The 16892-nt window shown below is 52.9% G+C and overlaps 5 protein-coding genes across 5 annotated transcripts; 1 reads left to right on the top strand and 4 right to left on the bottom strand.

The window, feature by feature from the left end:
• Positions 1-1920: 1920 nt before the first annotated feature.
• Positions 1921-4536, bottom strand: BO87DRAFT_311326 (putative C6 transcription factor; the record flags this gene model as incomplete). Its single annotated transcript, XM_025619535.1, has 4 exons — positions 1921-3013; positions 3121-3827; positions 3950-4061; positions 4121-4536. 4 exons carry the CDS (start codon positions 4534-4536, stop codon positions 1921-1923), a joined length of 2328 nt encoding a protein of 775 aa, XP_025478459.1.
• Positions 4537-6670: 2134 nt separating this feature from the next.
• On the bottom strand, positions 6671-7539 carry BO87DRAFT_89616 (uncharacterized protein). Its single transcript, XM_025629659.1, has 2 exons — positions 6816-7539; positions 6671-6749 (listed from the first exon to the last, which is right to left on the bottom strand). Exon 1 carries the CDS (start codon positions 7342-7344, stop codon positions 6865-6867), a length of 480 nt encoding a protein of 159 aa, XP_025478458.1. The 5' UTR covers positions 7345-7539; the 3' UTR covers positions 6671-6749; positions 6816-6864.
• Positions 7540-9266: 1727 nt separating this feature from the next.
• BO87DRAFT_361302 (transcription factor domain-containing protein) lies at positions 9267-11798 on the top strand. Its single transcript, XM_025621583.1, has 4 exons — positions 9267-9424; positions 9506-9634; positions 9744-10932; positions 10984-11798. The coding sequence occupies exons 1-4, from the start codon at positions 9357-9359 to the stop codon at positions 11758-11760; spliced, it is 2163 nt and encodes a 720-aa protein (XP_025478457.1). The 5' UTR covers positions 9267-9356; the 3' UTR covers positions 11761-11798.
• A 147-nt stretch (positions 11799-11945) lies between these two features.
• On the bottom strand, positions 11946-13558 carry BO87DRAFT_311514 (putative MFS transporter; the record flags this gene model as incomplete). Its single annotated transcript, XM_025619548.1, has 6 exons — positions 11946-12046; positions 12125-12256; positions 12330-12726; positions 12820-13065; positions 13134-13166; positions 13223-13558. The coding sequence occupies 6 exons, from the start codon at positions 13556-13558 to the stop codon at positions 11946-11948; spliced, it is 1245 nt and encodes a 414-aa protein (XP_025478456.1).
• Positions 13559-14167: 609 nt separating this feature from the next.
• Positions 14168-16419, bottom strand: BO87DRAFT_377588 (uncharacterized protein). The gene is made up of 4 exons (XM_025623588.1): positions 15923-16419; positions 15821-15858; positions 15741-15766; positions 14168-15687 (listed from the first exon to the last, which is right to left on the bottom strand). Exons 1-4 carry the CDS (start codon positions 16007-16009, stop codon positions 14225-14227), a joined length of 1614 nt encoding a protein of 537 aa, XP_025478455.1. The 5' UTR covers positions 16010-16419; the 3' UTR covers positions 14168-14224.
• Between the last annotated feature and the right edge of the window lie 473 nt (positions 16420-16892).

Below are 16892 nucleotides of genomic sequence, written 5' to 3'. Positions count from 1 at the left end.
ATGCAGCGTCCTTTTGCCTTCTCCAGATCGAGGATCCGTACACTGCCGAAGTGCCTCCTTCTACTGCACTAACCCCCTTCCCTGGCGCGGGAGAAATGAGAGCAACACGGAACAGCTCTGATCGAGCGCATTTAGATCAATCCAGTGGCTTAATATTTAGGACGTGAGCTGGCGGAAATACGAAGCGAGTCACCAGCTGTACCTGAAAATCAATGGATGAATGGGTGGTGAGTGGTGAGGTCGTTACCCAACTTTCCCCAATCAGTAAAAGCTTGTAGCCTCATGCACCCCTTCACCAGAAACCATGGGCAGTGTCTTCTTGGTCCATTTTCTTTCCTTTTTCTATGCTCTTCCCCTTTGCTTTTTTTATTTTTTTTTCTTATCGTTTTTTTCTTATTATTTTGAAATATGGCAGGCGTAAATTTTTGTTATCGCTCCCCTTTTTGCATTTCATTTGGCCGGTCTCTTCGTCTAGACCCATAGGGGATCTGGCACCCATGACCAGCCGGACCATGGCCGAGAGCTTCTCCCAACCACGGATCAGCTCCAAACGGGCAGCAAGCTTTAGCTGCAGTAGGGGGGTGAATGAACGGTAAGCTAAGCCCGACAGGAATCGACCTTGCAGACAGCAGCACAATAAACTACCATTCCGCACAGTGGCGGAGGTGCTTGCCAGCAAATGACAGCAAACCGCTTCAGATGGAAGTGCCGGCCCACTCGGAAGAAAGCGACTGCAAGGAGTCATCGAGCTGCTCTCCAGCTGTACCGACAGATCCTCAATGCCTGGGGAGGGTACCAGAGGGGAGGGAGAGACTTCAGTGACATGGAGACTGCAGTGGATTGCGTGCTGAAAGTAGTACAAGCCCATTGCATATTTCTAACCTGGTCTTAATCCTTTGGGGGGAACCCTGTCAGAAGCCATGGTGCCAGTTGCAGCAGCACAGCGAATGCCCGACGAGCAAGGCAGCCGCATTCCCTGCGGCGCGCAAAAGTCCAAGCATCCTACGAACCCTCAACTTCCAATCAAAATCAGATCACTCCAGAGTCAATATGCGGTAATAGATAAGAAAAGAATAAAAGAATTCAAAGGATCGAAATGCATATCGACATGAAAACTAGATCCCAGCCAGAGTTGGGCCAATCAAGGCTCCCATCTCCCTCCAGGGCGTCCCAATAAAGGCGGAAGTGCAGTTCGGACCGTAGCCCGATTGGGACAAAGTTCGCCTGATGCCCTGCACTTCGCGGCTCGACGATCAATTCTACTCTCCTGCGGGGGTCGTGGTTCTGACAAACTGGACAGAAAAGGGGGGCTGCCGTAGAAATGCTGCAACAATAATGGGGAAGCAATGAAATTGTCAATAAGAGGCAAGACCCCGTGCGTATTGCTGGACGCCACGGGTGGGTTGCGACTTACTTTAAGACAGGGCTTGCGCTATGTAGATCCACTCCTCGAGATTCATCGGTGCAGAGCCGGGGTTGTCTACATCTATTGACAATCATAGAAAGCCTGTTCCAATCTATTGAGGGGGCACGGGGCAGGTGCAGAAACGGGAAAAAAAGGGAAAGAAAGAAAAGAAAATATAGAGAAGACGGGAAAAGATGGAAGATTGGAAATAGGAAGAAGAAGAAGAAAAAAATAAGATAGTGTAAATGAGACCTACTCCAGTACCAGTTCAGTCCAATGATAATAGATAGTGTAGGGAAATAGAGACGACCGCCTCAAAGCGAATTATTTTCCCTCGACGGAGACAATTTGGTCAGCCGCGACCACTAATGGTTACTGACGGGGGGAGTAGCCCACTACAGTGGGTGAGTCCAAGGCTTCACTGGACAGGGACCTTCGGTCAGTTGTCGGGCTTGTTTCGGAAACGCACGGTGTGAGGGAGAGATCATCATGGAATGCTTGCACCGTGCAGACAGTCAGGATTTGCCACGGTCGGCGGAGCTGGCGATGTCACCAAGGTCGGGGGCATGCTCAGCGATAAGATCCTTGCACACCAGCCAGGCCCTTTGGCAAGATGGATCCTTCGTCGACATCTCCGCTAGCCAGCCGGTCGCTTTGGACACCTGCGCCAGCACTAGCCGAAACTTGGCACTTCCGGGTCTTGCCATCAGTAGCAATTCCATGATGAGGACGGTGGTGGATTGCATCAAATAATGTAAGATGCACCACCAGGGAGAGACCCCATAGACCCAGGCGAGGTCCGGGGATTCAGGCAGTAAGTCGAGCATCTGACCGGCCAGGTCGACACACACGGTTGCCATGGTCTCGCAAAATCGTCCCGGTGGGTCATTGCCGTAATTCTGTTGGGCGAGACGGCTTAGGCACGGTTGCGTAATAAGCATCTTGGTGCTGCAAAAACGAAACGCCAGGCTTGACCGTTGCCTCTCGAACGCGGGTGCCCCTTTAGTGAAGTGGAAGGCTGGCGGAAGCCTGGACAGCCATGCTTCAACTTTGCCATGCAGCATGGAGATGGACCCCTCGATCTCTCGCCACGACTTTCGAGCTGCCCCTGGAGCATACAACAGGTCAACCGACTCCCGCATGATCAGCGCTAGGTCAATATGATAAAGGAAATAAAGCGAGGTGTTTGGTGTAAGCGCTTCAATGGCGCCAGCCGCGACCTGGTCACTTTGTTTCCCAAACGAATTCATTTGCAGCCGGAAAGAGTCGGGCGTTCCCACGTTGTCGGGAGATTTCCCAGGAACCCGTAGACAGAAGGTTTCCATAAAGATATTTCGAGCTTCATGATCCGCGATCAGTTGGACGACCTTGTTATCCATAAAGTCTTCCTCCTTGAAAGGAACCGGGAGCGGCGTGGTGCAGAAAACATCATTGGTGCTCGGTGGGCGGCCCGTCATGACACAAAGTGAGTTATCCAGCATATATAGGGACCACCATACCCGATAACGCGTCTCCTTGGACACATGAACAATCGTATTGCTCTCGCTTCTCAGGTTCAGCCCCATGGTGACAGCCGAACGAATGGATATACCACAGATTCTCCAGGACCTAGAAAATTGGTTTTATCAAATCAGAGGGGGATGCGGGAGATGCGGGCGACCACCAAAAGAATGGGCGCTGGATCGTAAGGGGAAGGAATCAAGAAAGCCGCGTACCTGTTGACTTGTCCTATGGACATTAGGTAAAACGAAGTCAGCCCCTCCACTTGCACCTGCTGCAGGTTTGGGTGCTCGAGAAGTGCTGTATCATTCATGCTAAGCTTCCATGCCCGCGAGAAGTAGACCAAGCTCTCGTCGGTTCCGTTCTCAACGTCATTGTACAAATGACGCGCATGTTTTGCAGCGATCGCGAAGATTAAATTGAGTATGGCAAGCCATCTTTTCCCCGGCCGTACATGGGGAGCCGAGTAGAAAGACTTGTACTGTGCCAGGAAAATCATTTTGCCCACGATTGGGAACGTCGGATGGACGGCTTGAAAATAGCTGTCGACAAGCTGGTCAGCCACCGTGATAGGGGGTCGTTCAGATGGATCAACATCATCAATAACTGGGATATCCGAGTCGTCAAGGAAAAAATTCACGGAGGAGACCGAATGTCGATCCCAGGTCTCTCGGGGGGATGCGGAGTTCGATCGTTCCAGAAGGCGCTTCAATCTGTACATCCAAGCGATCTCCGAATGTTCACCCACAAAGCCCATGGCTTGTATTTTCTCGTCACGGTTAAAGTCTTCGTTGGTATAGTCTAGAGCCGCCAGCGAAGAACCTGGTGAGGGGTGCCCCAGAAGGGCTGCATCGGCTACTTTGGCGGCCGATGATGAGGACGACCCATGTGCGCCACCGAGCTGGTCATGGTCGTCTCTTTGCTGTAATGGGTTTCTTTATGTTAAACAGGGCTGGAAATAGGGTCTAGAGGGGAAGGAAGGAATAATAGAGGATAGCGGGAGAGTTCAACCAAGTCGAGATGGATGGATTAAAGGGATCTTACATCGTGCAAAATTCGTTCGACGTATTGGGCCGTTTGCGAGTCCAGCTTCGGAGCAATCTCTCGCATAACGGCTTCGTATACCTGGACCTGGGTTGTCAGATCACTGAGCTGCCTAGAACTCACCGTCAGATAGATTCATCGATCAACTTGGAAGCAGTCACGTAAACGCACTTGGCCATCTTTTCGCGCTTCCGATCTCCATAGGAGCAGCGGATGCCCGACTCCTGGCATCGCTGGCAAGTCGGGCGGTGACCGCTACATTTGGCTTTCTGGTCTCGACAGTTCTCGCAAGCTCGGCTTACTCGGCCACTACTGGTCCAGGTGCTCGTGCTCACAGTCCTCGGGATGGCTACCTTGGAGTTCACTGTGCGATCCCCAGGAGCGCTCCGGGAGGCGCCAGCAGCGGGGGTCTCAGCATGACTGGCGGAGACGGACTCGTAAGAGACCGGTGGACCGAAAGAAGCAGGCTGCGAGTACTGAGGCACCGGCCAGTTATGATACTTAGGTTCACTGTCCGGAAAGTCGGACGAGGCGGACGAGGAATAAGAGGGATAAGGGAAAGGAGGGGGCCGGTTGTTGTCGCTCATTGTCAAAGACAAGACGAGGCGAGGCGAGAAAACTTGTCAGCCCCCTTGGTCCCAACCCTCAATAGCACGGACGAACCCAGCAACAGCAAATACGGGCAAACACTCCTGATTAGCGAGGACTGGGCGTAGGGGCTCACTATAGACCAGGAGAGAACAATAATAGTGGACAGGGCGGTTTTTGGTGTCACAGATTCATAGCAACAGCTTAACGCTTGTTGGCCGAAAGGGACCCAGAGCCGGTCAAGGGAGAAGTGTGGTAGGCTGGAGTTAACTGCCGGGTTTGGTCTCGCCACAAGTTGGGCGGAAATCGGCTCGCGTCTCCGGAACACCAAGTGGAATTGGACCAGAAGACTGTCCTTCGGGCTATCATTTTCAACCATGGTTCTTCACTCCCTCCATCTCCGCATTTTTTGACAAGGGAAAGAGGCTCTCTCTCATCCATAAACCCTCCCTAATTTTCTTTTTGGGCGAGAAGCTCGCCCGTGACCCAGCTAGAAAGGGCGCGACCCGACCTCATGGTACCGCATGACAGCCAACCCGGTGCCAATGTTGGTGAGGCGGACAGTCCCCGTTTCCCTCTCATCTGGCTCATCAACAACAACCTGAAAACATGGTGATGGAATCATTATTTCGAGTCTCGCATCAGCTCCATGGAAGATCGTGTGGTGCGCGCCGCCGCACCACCTGGATGACACACACTTCCATTCACAATTGAGCGCCACCAGCAGCATTAAACATGTGGTCCTTACTCGCTTGCGTGTCCTGAGATTGCTCAGTGGCGCCAGATAAAAGTTCATCGAAACCGATGCCAGAGGCCTAGACATGGAGTTTTGAGTTAAACACCCGGGGAGGAATGCAAACACCCCGCAACCTCGATACCGCAAGGGCACCTGGTGGCTAGCTAATCCATTGCTTCTTTTCGGGTGTCTTTTGCTGGCAAAACCACTGGTGTCAACGATGGTGTCGACATACGACCACCTATCCTTGGATCGGGGAGGGGTTGCGACAATTCTCACGGATTCATCACTGCATTCATGGGGAAGCTGCTGCCTATTCGAGGTAAGCAGTATATCCTCTGCATCATCCGCCACCTGTTGCCTTTGAATTTTGTCTCTTTACGATGATCCGTGCCCTTTTCGTGGCTTTTATCCTCCTTTTTGATGTCTGGCTCATATCTCTTCTTCCTCGTTTTAGTCCCTCGATACGTTGAAAGCTGAAGAAATTCGAATGAACGGTCCGGAAACGCAAGATAAGGTCGTGCTTTCTCGACGGCTTCAGTATCAGAGGCAGGAGGTTGATGACTCGAATCTTTCTTTCATGTAAATCTGAGTGAAATTTCAACGGACATCTATACATCTACTGACCGCGACCGTTTAAAGGGTCATGTGTCCGTATTGGGTGGATGAAGCGGTGGCTGGAAGCGTGGCGAACAGATTGGTGTGATCACATGTTCACAGGCTTGAATTGTGCTGGTTGGGATTTCTTCCCCTTGAGCGCTACTCAACTGCGTGCTGGGGTCAAATGATGATGATATGGCTTTTGGCGTAATGCTTGTCGCTAAACATCACATGCTCGGCAGTCTGTGTTACCAAACCACGCCGCAGTACGTACGCAGTATGTCCCAGACGATTCTTCCCCGCTAGCTGGTGGCCTCTTGGCGCGTCAAGCAGTGATATTTGCAAGGAAATGTACTGATCGTACCACTAGCCATCCTAACACAATCCAGCCGGTCGGGTTATCTCTGCAAACGACCAGCATTGACCAAGCACACATGGAATGGATCTATCATGCTGATCGAGGAAACTACTAGTCATCGGCACTGATGTTAGATGAGCTTGTTTCCCCGCAGCTCCCTCTTGTTTCCATTTGGCGCAGTCTGTAGGTGTCAGACCACCGTGCAGTGGCTCCAATCCACGAGCTCGTGGGCCTGCGGATATAGAACTTGATAAGCTCTCTAAGGTTCGACGCAGATCGTGGACGAGGCGGCCGACCATAGCACTGGGCATCGCTTCCTCGGGGTACCACTAGCCGGTACTCCATCCCGGAGCAGCCAATGTCATGGGCGACTAGCCAGTTTCAACAGCACAACCTTAGATGACGTTCGGCGAGCCGCGTTTCGCGTTTCACTTTGGGTTGGGAATCGTTCACAAGCGCGTTCTAGGGAGGAGGCTCCGTGGCCAAGAGTTTCGGCACATTTGGCTCACTGTATCAGTCTACACTGAAAATCACAGAAGACATTAGCCAGAAGGCAAAGAGACCGTTAGGGGTTATAGCTTCACTTTTTCAGATAGCGATAACTCTCTTTCGCGTCCGCCGTCCAGAGGGGGTTCATGGTTGGACATTTTCGGGGACGCACTGTTTGTTGTCCGCTGCTTCTTGAGCAAGGAGGCGGGAAGGTGATGTTACAGGGTCCGTGCTTAGAAGAATATCTAGTAGGCACTTTGCAATAGAAACGTATCGAGGGGGGAGGTTAACGAAGAATGTGACGGGATTTGAGGTTCGATACTGGCTGGACCAGTTGAAGCCGTTGGATGTTTCGGCCGAGGCGGGGAGAAGATCGGGAAAGGGAGGGATAGAGACGGAGGAGATTATTGGAGAGAAAGAAAGTTGACTGGTTTGTCTGCCTGACCAGCAGGGCCAACTCAACTTTCCCCCAACCGCCAGACACCCCAAGACTCTTTGTCTCCCGCTCGGATGACTTGCAGAAGGGGGGAATAGGAATGTCAACGTCCACTGAAGCAGAATATGCGAACCATTCACTTGGGGGGCAGTCGACCGTTCAAATATGCTTCGTTCCATCCGTTCCATCGGCCGAAACTTACTTTAAGTAGTTCTGAAGTTCGGAACCGCCATCACGATTGGCATGGAAAATGGTTCCGTATGGAGATGTGGCTGACTCTGCGACCCTCTTTCCTGCACGCGGACCAACAGTTTTTCCTCCTGGAGCATCGCAGAGAGATGAAGCAAGGGCATTGAATCTGGATGCCAGATCCCATGCACGATCTCGCCGATGAGATCGCAGAGAGGGAGGGGACAAGAGGGAAAATAAGAAGGCGAGGTGGCGACGAAGCCGTCGGGTTCAGCTGCATTGTTGCCAGCCAGCTTCGAGCATCGCTTCGCTACTACTAATTAGTAGTCTCCTTTCCTCCTCCCCTGTGGCACCGGCACACAATTCCCGGATATCCCTTTCGCCAATGCGCTAACCAAGGTCTTCCAGACTTTCAGCCTGATCTGACCTCCCAGTCTCAACCGGTTTTCCCAAAATTAGCACCCTTGCAACCGCCCGGGGGTGGACCCGATGCTCGAGGCTTCCCAACTGTCCTGTGGGCTCTGCGATCGGTAGATTTATTTCTTGCATGGCTTGTCTTATACTTCTGGATGATCTACAGCCCCTGGGTCTCTCCTTGGGCCCCTAACACGCAGCGTAGGAGGTGCGCACACAAAATACTGTTGGACAAGGCTTGGATGGGTTACGCGCACTTCGGGGTCTGGAAATGAAATCCGCATAGATAGACCCGCGTTAGCGCGCACGCTTGCGGGCAGCCACTGTCGCTCTTCTCAGCTCCCCGAGTTTTTTTAACTCCACACTAACCTTGCTTTTTTGCCCCTTGGGCCACATTGAGCGAACTGCGTTCAGTCGAGACTCCCGGTTCCTGTTAGGCTTACACTATCGCTTTGGATTTCCTACTTCCCTTCGAGGCCACTCAATAGGACAACGATTGAAGCAATGGTCATCAACACGGGGCTCGATCGCTTACCCGCCTGTCGCACCCTCCCTTCCCTGCCTGCGGCTGTGTGACACGTCTAAGAAACTCTTCCAGAGCGGCTGCGAAACTTTGATCGGGTGTGCTGGATTTACATATCGCTCGGAAATCCCCGTTGACAAGTCCAATGGGGCTTTCTAGCTGTGCTTGATGTTGGTATTATCTCGGTTCACACAGCATTTCCGGTGTCCGCATACCGGCCGAGTGCCGGAGATCAGAACCGGGAGTGGTGGAAGAACGCTTTCCACAAAGCGGCTTGACAAGGGAGAAGGCTTACAAGGATCGCCGTGGCGCCCTTGGCGCGTTGACACTGTGTTCGCGCTGCAGTAACGCCACAGTGATGGGAGGTGGTGATTTCTCAGGTGTAGGATGCACGTGTTGGTCGCGGACTTGCTTCGTGTGCGCCCTCAAAACCGGTTAATGCTCGCCCGAGACGATCTTGATTTGAGGCTCCACTCGGTTCAAAGTTTGTAGAGGGGACACTTGACAGTGACAGTGGAGTAGGACGCGCTAAACCTGAATTGCACGTAGAAAGTCATTCAGGTCTGCTTGGTCTATAATAGAACTAGTAAGTACGACGTAGTATGCTCTACAAGCATGAGGCTGAAGGGTTGGTGATTATTTGAACTTGAATACTACTAGCATTGCGGCAGTTTAAACAGCCCGGAGATACTATATATCTCGTCATGTCCGTGCTTCCTACTATTTCCGAGGACCGGAGGATGTTACTAGTAAAACTTACTTCATATTACACCGTTGCTAGACCAGTTGACCTTTTTACATTTATGTATCAAGTCTAACCATTAGTATCATCATTGAAATGTACAAATGCCCAACTGAATCCAAGCTCCTGCTGTGCTGGGTTGATTCATTCTTATCTAAGCGACATCTCGGCCTGAGGCTCGGCGATGTTGAACCGACCGCCGACAGTCCGAAACTTGATCCATCACTCATTCATCCACTTCATCAGAATATACTACTCTGCATCAGTTATCTACTTGTCTTCTGCGGACGATTTCAGGACCTGATACATCAAATCGGGCATCGTCATGACTCATGAACCGTAGAAAACATTCCAGAGCGACCGAAGAGGTCGAATGCCCGAAACGGAGGAAGTTTGTTGCGTAAGTGTGCCCTTCTACTGTGGCCCTCTCACACAGTAGCAATATCTAAGCATCACTGCTAATTCCATCGTGCAAATCCAGCTGCCAACGATGTCACGCACACAAAATCAAATGCTCGGGCGACCAGCCCTGCGCCAAATGCCGCCAGGTTGGCTGTGCCGATGAGTGCCAATACGCACCTCGGGACCGTCAGGTCAAAGTGAGCGAGAGGTATGTCCAACAGACACTCTTGTGACTCACACGATGTTCGGGGATGGAAGGACGTCATGCATGACTTTTTATAGTAGCCGGGAATTAGACTGATCGAATATTCCCACAGTTATCTGCATGAATTGCAGGCCGAGATTCGACGCCTGCGAGAACAACCGACCCCTTCCTCGGTCAACGCGACCGAGGCCGAAGACGGGCGCAGCGGCGGCCCGTCGCGAACGGCAGAGGCGCCAGATGAGGCGGAAAGCAATAATCCCAATGTGCGCAATCCTTTGATCGGGGACCGGGCTTGGTTCCATCCATACGATCCGTCTGCGCCGCCGCTTTTCGTGGGCGAGGCAGCATGTACGGCTTTTGCGACGCGCTTCCGGCGCTTCTTGACGGGGAGTAATGCGACGGCGCATATTACGCGCACGCAGTATGTCCGGGATGAGAATATCGCCGCGGCTAATACGGGGGATATCTGGTGGCCGAGTTTACACCAGGCGCGGCTATTGTTGAAGATTGCGCTGCGGCAGATTGGTTTCATTTACCATCTGGTGCTGCGTAAGTCGACGCTGGAGAAGCTTGAGGAGATCTACCAGACGGGCGACTTCGAGTGCAAGGTCAATCAATGCAAGTTCTTTGCTCTATTCGCGTTTGGAGAGGCCTACTCCATGCGAAATGAGCCATCCTCAGGTTCTAGAGTACCGGGTACCAAGTACTTTGCGCGGGCGTTGAGCTTGGTGCAGGTGCTGCCGGAGAGGACGAGCATCACGCATTTGGAGACGCTGTTGTTGATGTCTTTATTCTCGTATTATTTGAACCGACGGCATTCGGCCTATGTTCTGATTGGAAGCGCTATGCGGTTGGGGCTGTCGATTGGAATGAACCACAACGTCCCTGAGTCGCAGCTGATCGATCCAATCGAGAGGCAGCACCGGGTGCGCATCTGGTGGACCATCTACATCTTCGACCGCATGTGGGGATCGAAGATGGGCCTGCCATCGCAGATCTTGGATGATGATATCCACCTAGACATGCCGTCCAACGTCACCCCGGCGCAGTTACAGGAGGAGCAGTTCTCCGATACCGAGTATCTCAAGGCCAACATCAGCCTGGCACGGATCGTGGGTGAGACGATCGCCAAGTTGTACAGTCGCCGCAAGTACAGCGAAACATTCCTGCAGAGGGTGCAGAAGCTCTTGAAAGCGCTGAAGAACTGGGTGGAAACCCTGCCCGAGCATCTGCGACTGGACCAGGTGGAGCCAGAGATGAGTCGGACACCGGTGGGCTCACTGCACCTATCATTCAACCAGGTACATCATTCCAGTTCCCATAAGATCGATCAAATAACTGACCGCAAATAGTGTGTGATTCTGACAACCCGACCAACACTACTCCACATCCTGATCAAACTGAGCGAAGCGGACGGAGCCCGACCAGAGGACATTGAAGAGATCTCCCAGCCGGTGCTCACACTCGGCGAAGCCTGCATCCACGCCGCACGGCACTCGCACTCGATCATCCTAACCCGATGGATCAACGGCACACTGCCAACCTTCGGATTCTTCCACGCACACTACCTCTTCTCCTCCGCACTCGTGCTGGCCATGTCCAGCTTCACGCCCGTCGGCAACCCAGCAGACCTGGGGGCCTTCGAAACCGGCATGGAAGTGCTGCACTCAATGAGCGAGAACGGCAATCTAGCGGCATCGGAATTCTACATCAACCTGGAGCAGGTCAAATTCTGTCTGGACCGATATCTTAGCGAGCGGCGACGCGATTCCCGCAGTCGACGGAACGCCGCTGCAGCGATAGGACCGGGGACGGTATCTGCCAAGGATGCAGCCGCGTCTGCAGCGGCCACGGCGGCTGCGACTCCAGCGTCGTCGAACACGGCGCTGACAGCGCATAGTATTGCCGAGGGGCCAATGGGTCCAGCAGAGTTCGAGCTACACCCAGTGACGACGGGTGTGCTAGAGGGGGGTGTAGTACGAGATGCGACGAGCGGGTTCACGACGGCAATGGCGTTCATGGAGCCGACGATGCAGGATTTTTTGGCGCAAAGTGATTTTGATCTGGGCATGTTGCATCCGGTGGATACGTATATGCATGAGGAGCATGTGTACCAGGGGTATAGCTGAATGCAGCTAGATTTCCATAAACCAGAGACATGCAATACATTATTGTCTATCCGTGTATCAAGTCTATCTATCCATCTATCATGAAACCAAACACCATACCCAATGCAAAGCACACTCATGAACACATGAATTCATAACCTGACCAACCCCTCAACAACCGAGAGAAAGAGAGAGAGAGAGAAAGATCAAGCCTCCCCCCACCTCCTCTCCACCCACCGCTGCATATCCAACCCCTTACGGGTAATAATCACCACCAAGACGCCCCCAATGATAGACAAGAACACACCTACACCACCACACCCAACAATTAGCCCACCATCAAACCCAAACTGAAGGGAACGGAGGAATGGAAAAGATCACTCACAAATGGTAAACGTCCACCCCACCCCAATCGCCCCAATCAACGGCTCAACAGCGGCACTACTCCCCGCCGAAAACAAATACTGGATGATGTATTTCCCACTGATAGCTTCGGATCGGCGATGGGGGAGTGCTTCTACCCAACCCAACCATCATTAATATATATCATTCATCAAAAGATAGAAGAAAAAAAAAAGGGATAATCTTACCAGCAGCATACGTATTCAACCCATTAAAAGTTCCCATCAACCCCACACCCCCAAAAAACGCCGCAATGATGGGAACCACCATACCGCCTTTCTCCTCCTGCAGGGTCCACCCATAGACGAGCGCCGCGGCGGGGAGGACGAAGAATAATGTCCCCAGGCCGGAGTTCAACCTATCCTGAGGGAGACGGGTACCGTTACGCTTTTTGATGTAGTTTCGGACCGTGCGGTCGGAGAGACGGCCGCCGAGAATACTCCCCACGAGGAACCCGGCCCCCGGGGCGAGGTAGAAGAGGCCGGAGACGAGGGCGGTGGTGAGGTGGAAGCGTGGGTTGAAGATGGAGCGGGCGGAGGTGAGCATGGCGTATTGGAAGGTGGAGAGGAAGCCGCATGTTAGACACTTTATTTTTATTAGTATGCTGATTGTTTTGTGGTGGAAGGGGGAGGGGGTATGTACGGCGAGGAAGATGTTGGGGTAGATGAAGAGACGGACGATGTGGATAGGGTTGAATGCGGCGAGGATGCGAAGAGTATTTTCTTTCATTGTTGGAGGAGTGGTGGTGCTGGTGGCAGTGGCAGTGGTGATGATCTTTGCGTCTGCTGAGGGTATCTCAGGGACGAAGATCAGGGATAGGATCAGGCCGAAGCCTGTCATGGCGACTTGCACCCAGAAGATGATGCGCCAGCTGGCGAAGGTGACGATGATGCCGCCGAAGCAGGGGCCTACATTCATTAGCTTCTTGAGCATATAGTATAGGGTAAGCTAGGGAGAGGTATACCAATAGCCGGACCCGCAACAGTCCCTACCATGAAGAATCCCACTGCCGTTCCTCGAACTACCTATACATACAACATTAGGCCACACAATATTGTACTAACGGGGGAGGAGGCTATACAGGCTCATAAATATCCGCCAAAATAGTCTGCCCCATAACCATAAACGAGGTGCCCGTCAATCCACCCAAAATGCGAAAGGCCGTAAACATGGGCAAATTGATAGCGGCGGCCGTACCCGCCGAGCACCCGCACAGCACCAAAACGGCGATGTTATACGAAATGCGACGACCGACTAAGCGACTCATGGGACCCCAAATCAGCGAAGAAAAGCCCATGGCCAAAAGGACACCGGCATTGATGACATTGAGGATTTCCTCGGTGGTGTTGAACCGGGTTGCGATTTCGGGGGTGGCGGGGAGCAGCGAGGTGCTGTTGAAGGTGACAGCTAGGGTCATCCATGAGACGATGAAGAGGATGATGGATTTGTGCCAGAAGGGGAGGTCATAGCCTCTTGTCACTGTGGGCTTTTCATTCATAATTGATGGTTGTTGTGATTTGGGAGTGTCATTGTGGTCAATGATTGGTGTTTGTGTATTTGCCTCTTTGGGTAGGGTTGGGTTGGATTCGAGATCGGGAGCCATGGCCGGCATGGGTCCCTTCTAAGAAGTATTATAATGAAATTGAGTTGGAATCTTTGGGTACAATCTACTCTGCTATCTGCGATACTTCTTATCTTATATATCTCGTGCAGACTCTGCCCGATTCGGCTGGCCGATTGTGTGGCCGAACTGCTCGCTCGGTCTACTCGGACATCTGACCGAGTCGGCATCCGCTGCCGACGCCCGTTGGCACGCACTATCGGAGTTGGATCGCGTGTCTGCAGCTGCATAGTACAGGTAAGAACTTTAACATACAGCCATATACACATCATACCGATCTAGGATGTTATAGTGATAATCTGTTACAGTTTCAAGGATAGCTCAAAAGTAGTGATACAAAATATGTGCATTAAATGCTACTTGGAATAATCACAAAGTAGAACGGATTCAATTATGTACGGCTAACAAATCCACCCGTCGAACGGGCCATGCTTCCATGGCCCCCACTCCTCCGCTTCACGCTTACAGCAGGATCATGCCAAGAGCGGCGCCAACGGCGGTCACCGCGTAGGCACCCAGCTGCCAGCTGCCGACCTGGACGGCGTTGGGGGCAGTCAGACCGGCACCAGCACCCTCGGAGGTGCTGGAGCTGGCGCTGGCAACAGAGCCGCCACCAGTGGGGGAGGAGGTAACGCTGCCGGTACCGGCAGTGCCAGCCTCCTTGAGCAGGGAAGAGCAGGTGCCAGTGGCAGCGCTGGAAGAGGTGGTGGTACCATCACCGCTGAAGTCGCAAGCGCTGGCCTTGGCGCTCTGCTTCTCGTAGTACTGGTTCATGACGAAGCTGAGCTGCTGCTTGGTGGAGCAGACACTGTAGGCACCGTAGTCACCGGTGGTGGAGTTGCTGGACATGCCGTCGCAGTAGTCACCCTTGGCGCAGATGTAGTCGAACAGGTCACCGTACTTGCTCTCCTTGACGGAGTCCTTGACGACGCAAGACAGAGAAGCCTCCATGCAGGAGCAGAGATCCTCGTTGGGGGAGGGGGGGAGAGTGTTGGTGGCCTCCCAGGCGGTGCCGACGCTGGGGCAGGTAGGGGTGGCAGTGTTGCTAGCGGACCAGCTGTTGCTGTTCACACCGGTGGCAGTGACCTTCTGCATCTGGGAAGACAGGTTGGAGAAGTCCTTAAGAGTGCTGACGCTGGAGCCGTCGACCGAAACCAGACCGTAGTCGTTGTCTTCCTGGAAGTACATGTAGACGATACCACCGCTCCAGACGTCGTTCATCTGGTCACCGAAGAGGACGGGGACGTCGGTGAAAGTACGGGGAGAGGGGCTGTTGCAGCCATACTCGGAGAAGAAAGCAGGGACGGGGTAGTCCTTGAACTCCTCGGTACGGGCCGAGTAACCGGAGGTCTTGAAGGAAGAGTCACCGCACCACTCGTAGATGTTGTAACCGAAGAAGTCGATGCGGTCGTCAGAGTCACCGCAGACCAGGTAGCTCTTCAGGTCGTCACGGATGGTGGAGTCATCGTCAGTAGCATAACCAACGCCGAGGGAGGTACGGTAGTTCTTGGCCTTGATGTAGGCCTTCATGTCACGGACGGCGGCCTTGACGTAGGCAATGGAGTTGGTGTTGTTCTGGCTGTTGGCGACCTCGTTACCGGCGAAGAAACCGATGACGTTGGTGTAGTTGGCAAAGGCATCGACGACGCTGGTGTAGCGAGTATAGAGGTCGGTGTTCCACTGGGGATCGTCCCGGTTGATGGAGGTCGAGGGGGCCGACAGGTCAGTGATGAGGTAGATGCCAGCATCCTGCAGGGCCTGCATGCACTCGGTGTGGTCCTTGGTGGGGTCGACAGCATAGGTACGGATCACGTTGGTGCGCAGCTGCTGGAGGTAGGGGATATCACGCTTGCATGTAGAGGCATCGGCCAGAGGGTCGGTGTAGTCGGCGTTGGAGGAGTCAGTGCCGTTGCTCGTGTAGTCCTCTGGTGACGGGTTAGCTGCGCGTCGAGGCGCCATTGACCATTGAGCTACATACGCTGATAGGCAACGCCACGGATGAAGCTGGAATGGGTCAGTAAGAAGTCTAAGACAACACCGAGCGGTAGGATAACATACAATTGGGTGCCATTGTTGGAGTAGAAGAACTTGTTGCTCTATTGCCAACCCGACCAGTTAGGAACTTGACCTCCAGCCCTGCGGCGGATGGCGGGAACATACCTTGGCCTCAATGGCAGGCAGGTCCGCAGCAATAGCGCGGCCCAGGAGGAGCGAAGCTCCAGCAAGGGTAGTAGCAGAGAACTTCATTATGTGAACAGTGATGTGTGAAGCGAGAGTCCGAATTCAATGTAGCTGGTTCTAAATCTGCAGATGAAAGTACTGCAGTTCCCGAGTTATCAACTTTCCACAGGAGAGTTGAAATACAAGGGAGAAAGAGGAAGAAAGTCTAGAAGTATACAACGAGTGACTGACGGCTGAAACAAGGCGCCGTGGATATAGCGATGGCTGGATGGATGATGAAGTGGCTGGGAAGGAGAGAAAGAAAGAAAGAAGATGGAGAGAAGAAGGAAGAAGAAGAAGAAGAAGAGAAGAGAAGGAAGAGGAGGGAGGGGGTATTTGGAAATAACCAGTACCAGAAGGGGGGGAGGAGGCGAATGACGGGGGAAGCGAGTGGCCCCGGCCCCTGCCTCACTCACTCACTAACAAACAGTCAGACAGTCAGTACTATCAGTATCCATCGTTTGTTGGCTGTGTGCCTGTCGGATGTTCTGGCTTACGACGCCCTCCGCTGTAAAAATAGTAAATTCCACTGTGATTGGAGTTCCGGTCGATGTTGATCTCCAGGGTGGACAATCCATTGTCCGGCCCATGGGGCTATCCTACTATCCTTCTCACTTCCATAGTTACTAGTTCCAATGCTACCATCTGACTCTTCCATGTGGCAGTGTCATGGATCGTCTCTCATTTCCATAGACAAGCCTTTTTCTTGTGAATCTCTTCTTCCCGTCAAGCATTCATGTGGGCGTTGGAGTAAATTCAATTCCACTTTGAAAAAAAACCAGCACTGGCTGGAAAGGACCATGGGTTAACGAGCGAAACAGAAGAGAGAAAGAAAGCGAGTGGGCTGAAAGGGTGAAACTAGCCCCAGGACCCTGTGGGATGATTGGCTCAGGACCCTGGCGGGGGTTTT

The sequence above is a fragment of the Aspergillus neoniger genome (assembly GCF_003184625.1).
Source record: "Aspergillus neoniger CBS 115656 unplaced genomic scaffold BO87scaffold_21, whole genome shotgun sequence".
NCBI lineage: Eukaryota > Fungi > Ascomycota > Eurotiomycetes > Eurotiales > Aspergillaceae > Aspergillus > Aspergillus neoniger.
Note: the sequence above shows the minus strand (reverse complement) of the source record. Positions and strands in the feature narration are given on the sequence as shown.

What these genes read in the sequence shown, in the direction of transcription:
- BO87DRAFT_89616 (XM_025629659.1), bottom strand. Translation starts at nt 7,344, where the DNA reads ATGGAACGGATGGAACGAAGCATATTTGAACGGTCGACTGCCCCCCAA.
- BO87DRAFT_361302 (XM_025621583.1), top strand. Translation starts at nt 9,357, where the DNA reads ATGAACCGTAGAAAACATTCCAGAGCGACCGAAGAGGTCGAATGCCCG. An exon ending in CAGGTCAAAGTGAGCGAGAG is followed by an intron (nt 9,635 to 9,743) that starts GTATGTCCAACA and finishes ATATTCCCACAG; the next exon opens with TTATCTGCATGAATTGCAGG. An exon ending in TGCACCTATCATTCAACCAG is followed by an intron (nt 10,933 to 10,983) that starts GTACATCATTCC and finishes GACCGCAAATAG; the next exon opens with TGTGTGATTCTGACAACCCG.
- BO87DRAFT_377588 (XM_025623588.1), bottom strand. Translation starts at nt 16,009, where the DNA reads ATGAAGTTCTCTGCTACTACCCTTGCTGGAGCTTCGCTCCTCCTGGGC. An exon ending in TGCCTGCCATTGAGGCCAAG is followed by an intron (nt 15,859 to 15,922) that starts GTATGTTCCCGC and finishes GGTTGGCAATAG; the next exon opens with AGCAACAAGTTCTTCTACTC. An exon ending in TCCAACAATGGCACCCAATT is followed by an intron (nt 15,767 to 15,820) that starts GTATGTTATCCT and finishes GACCCATTCCAG; the next exon opens with CTTCATCCGTGGCGTTGCCT.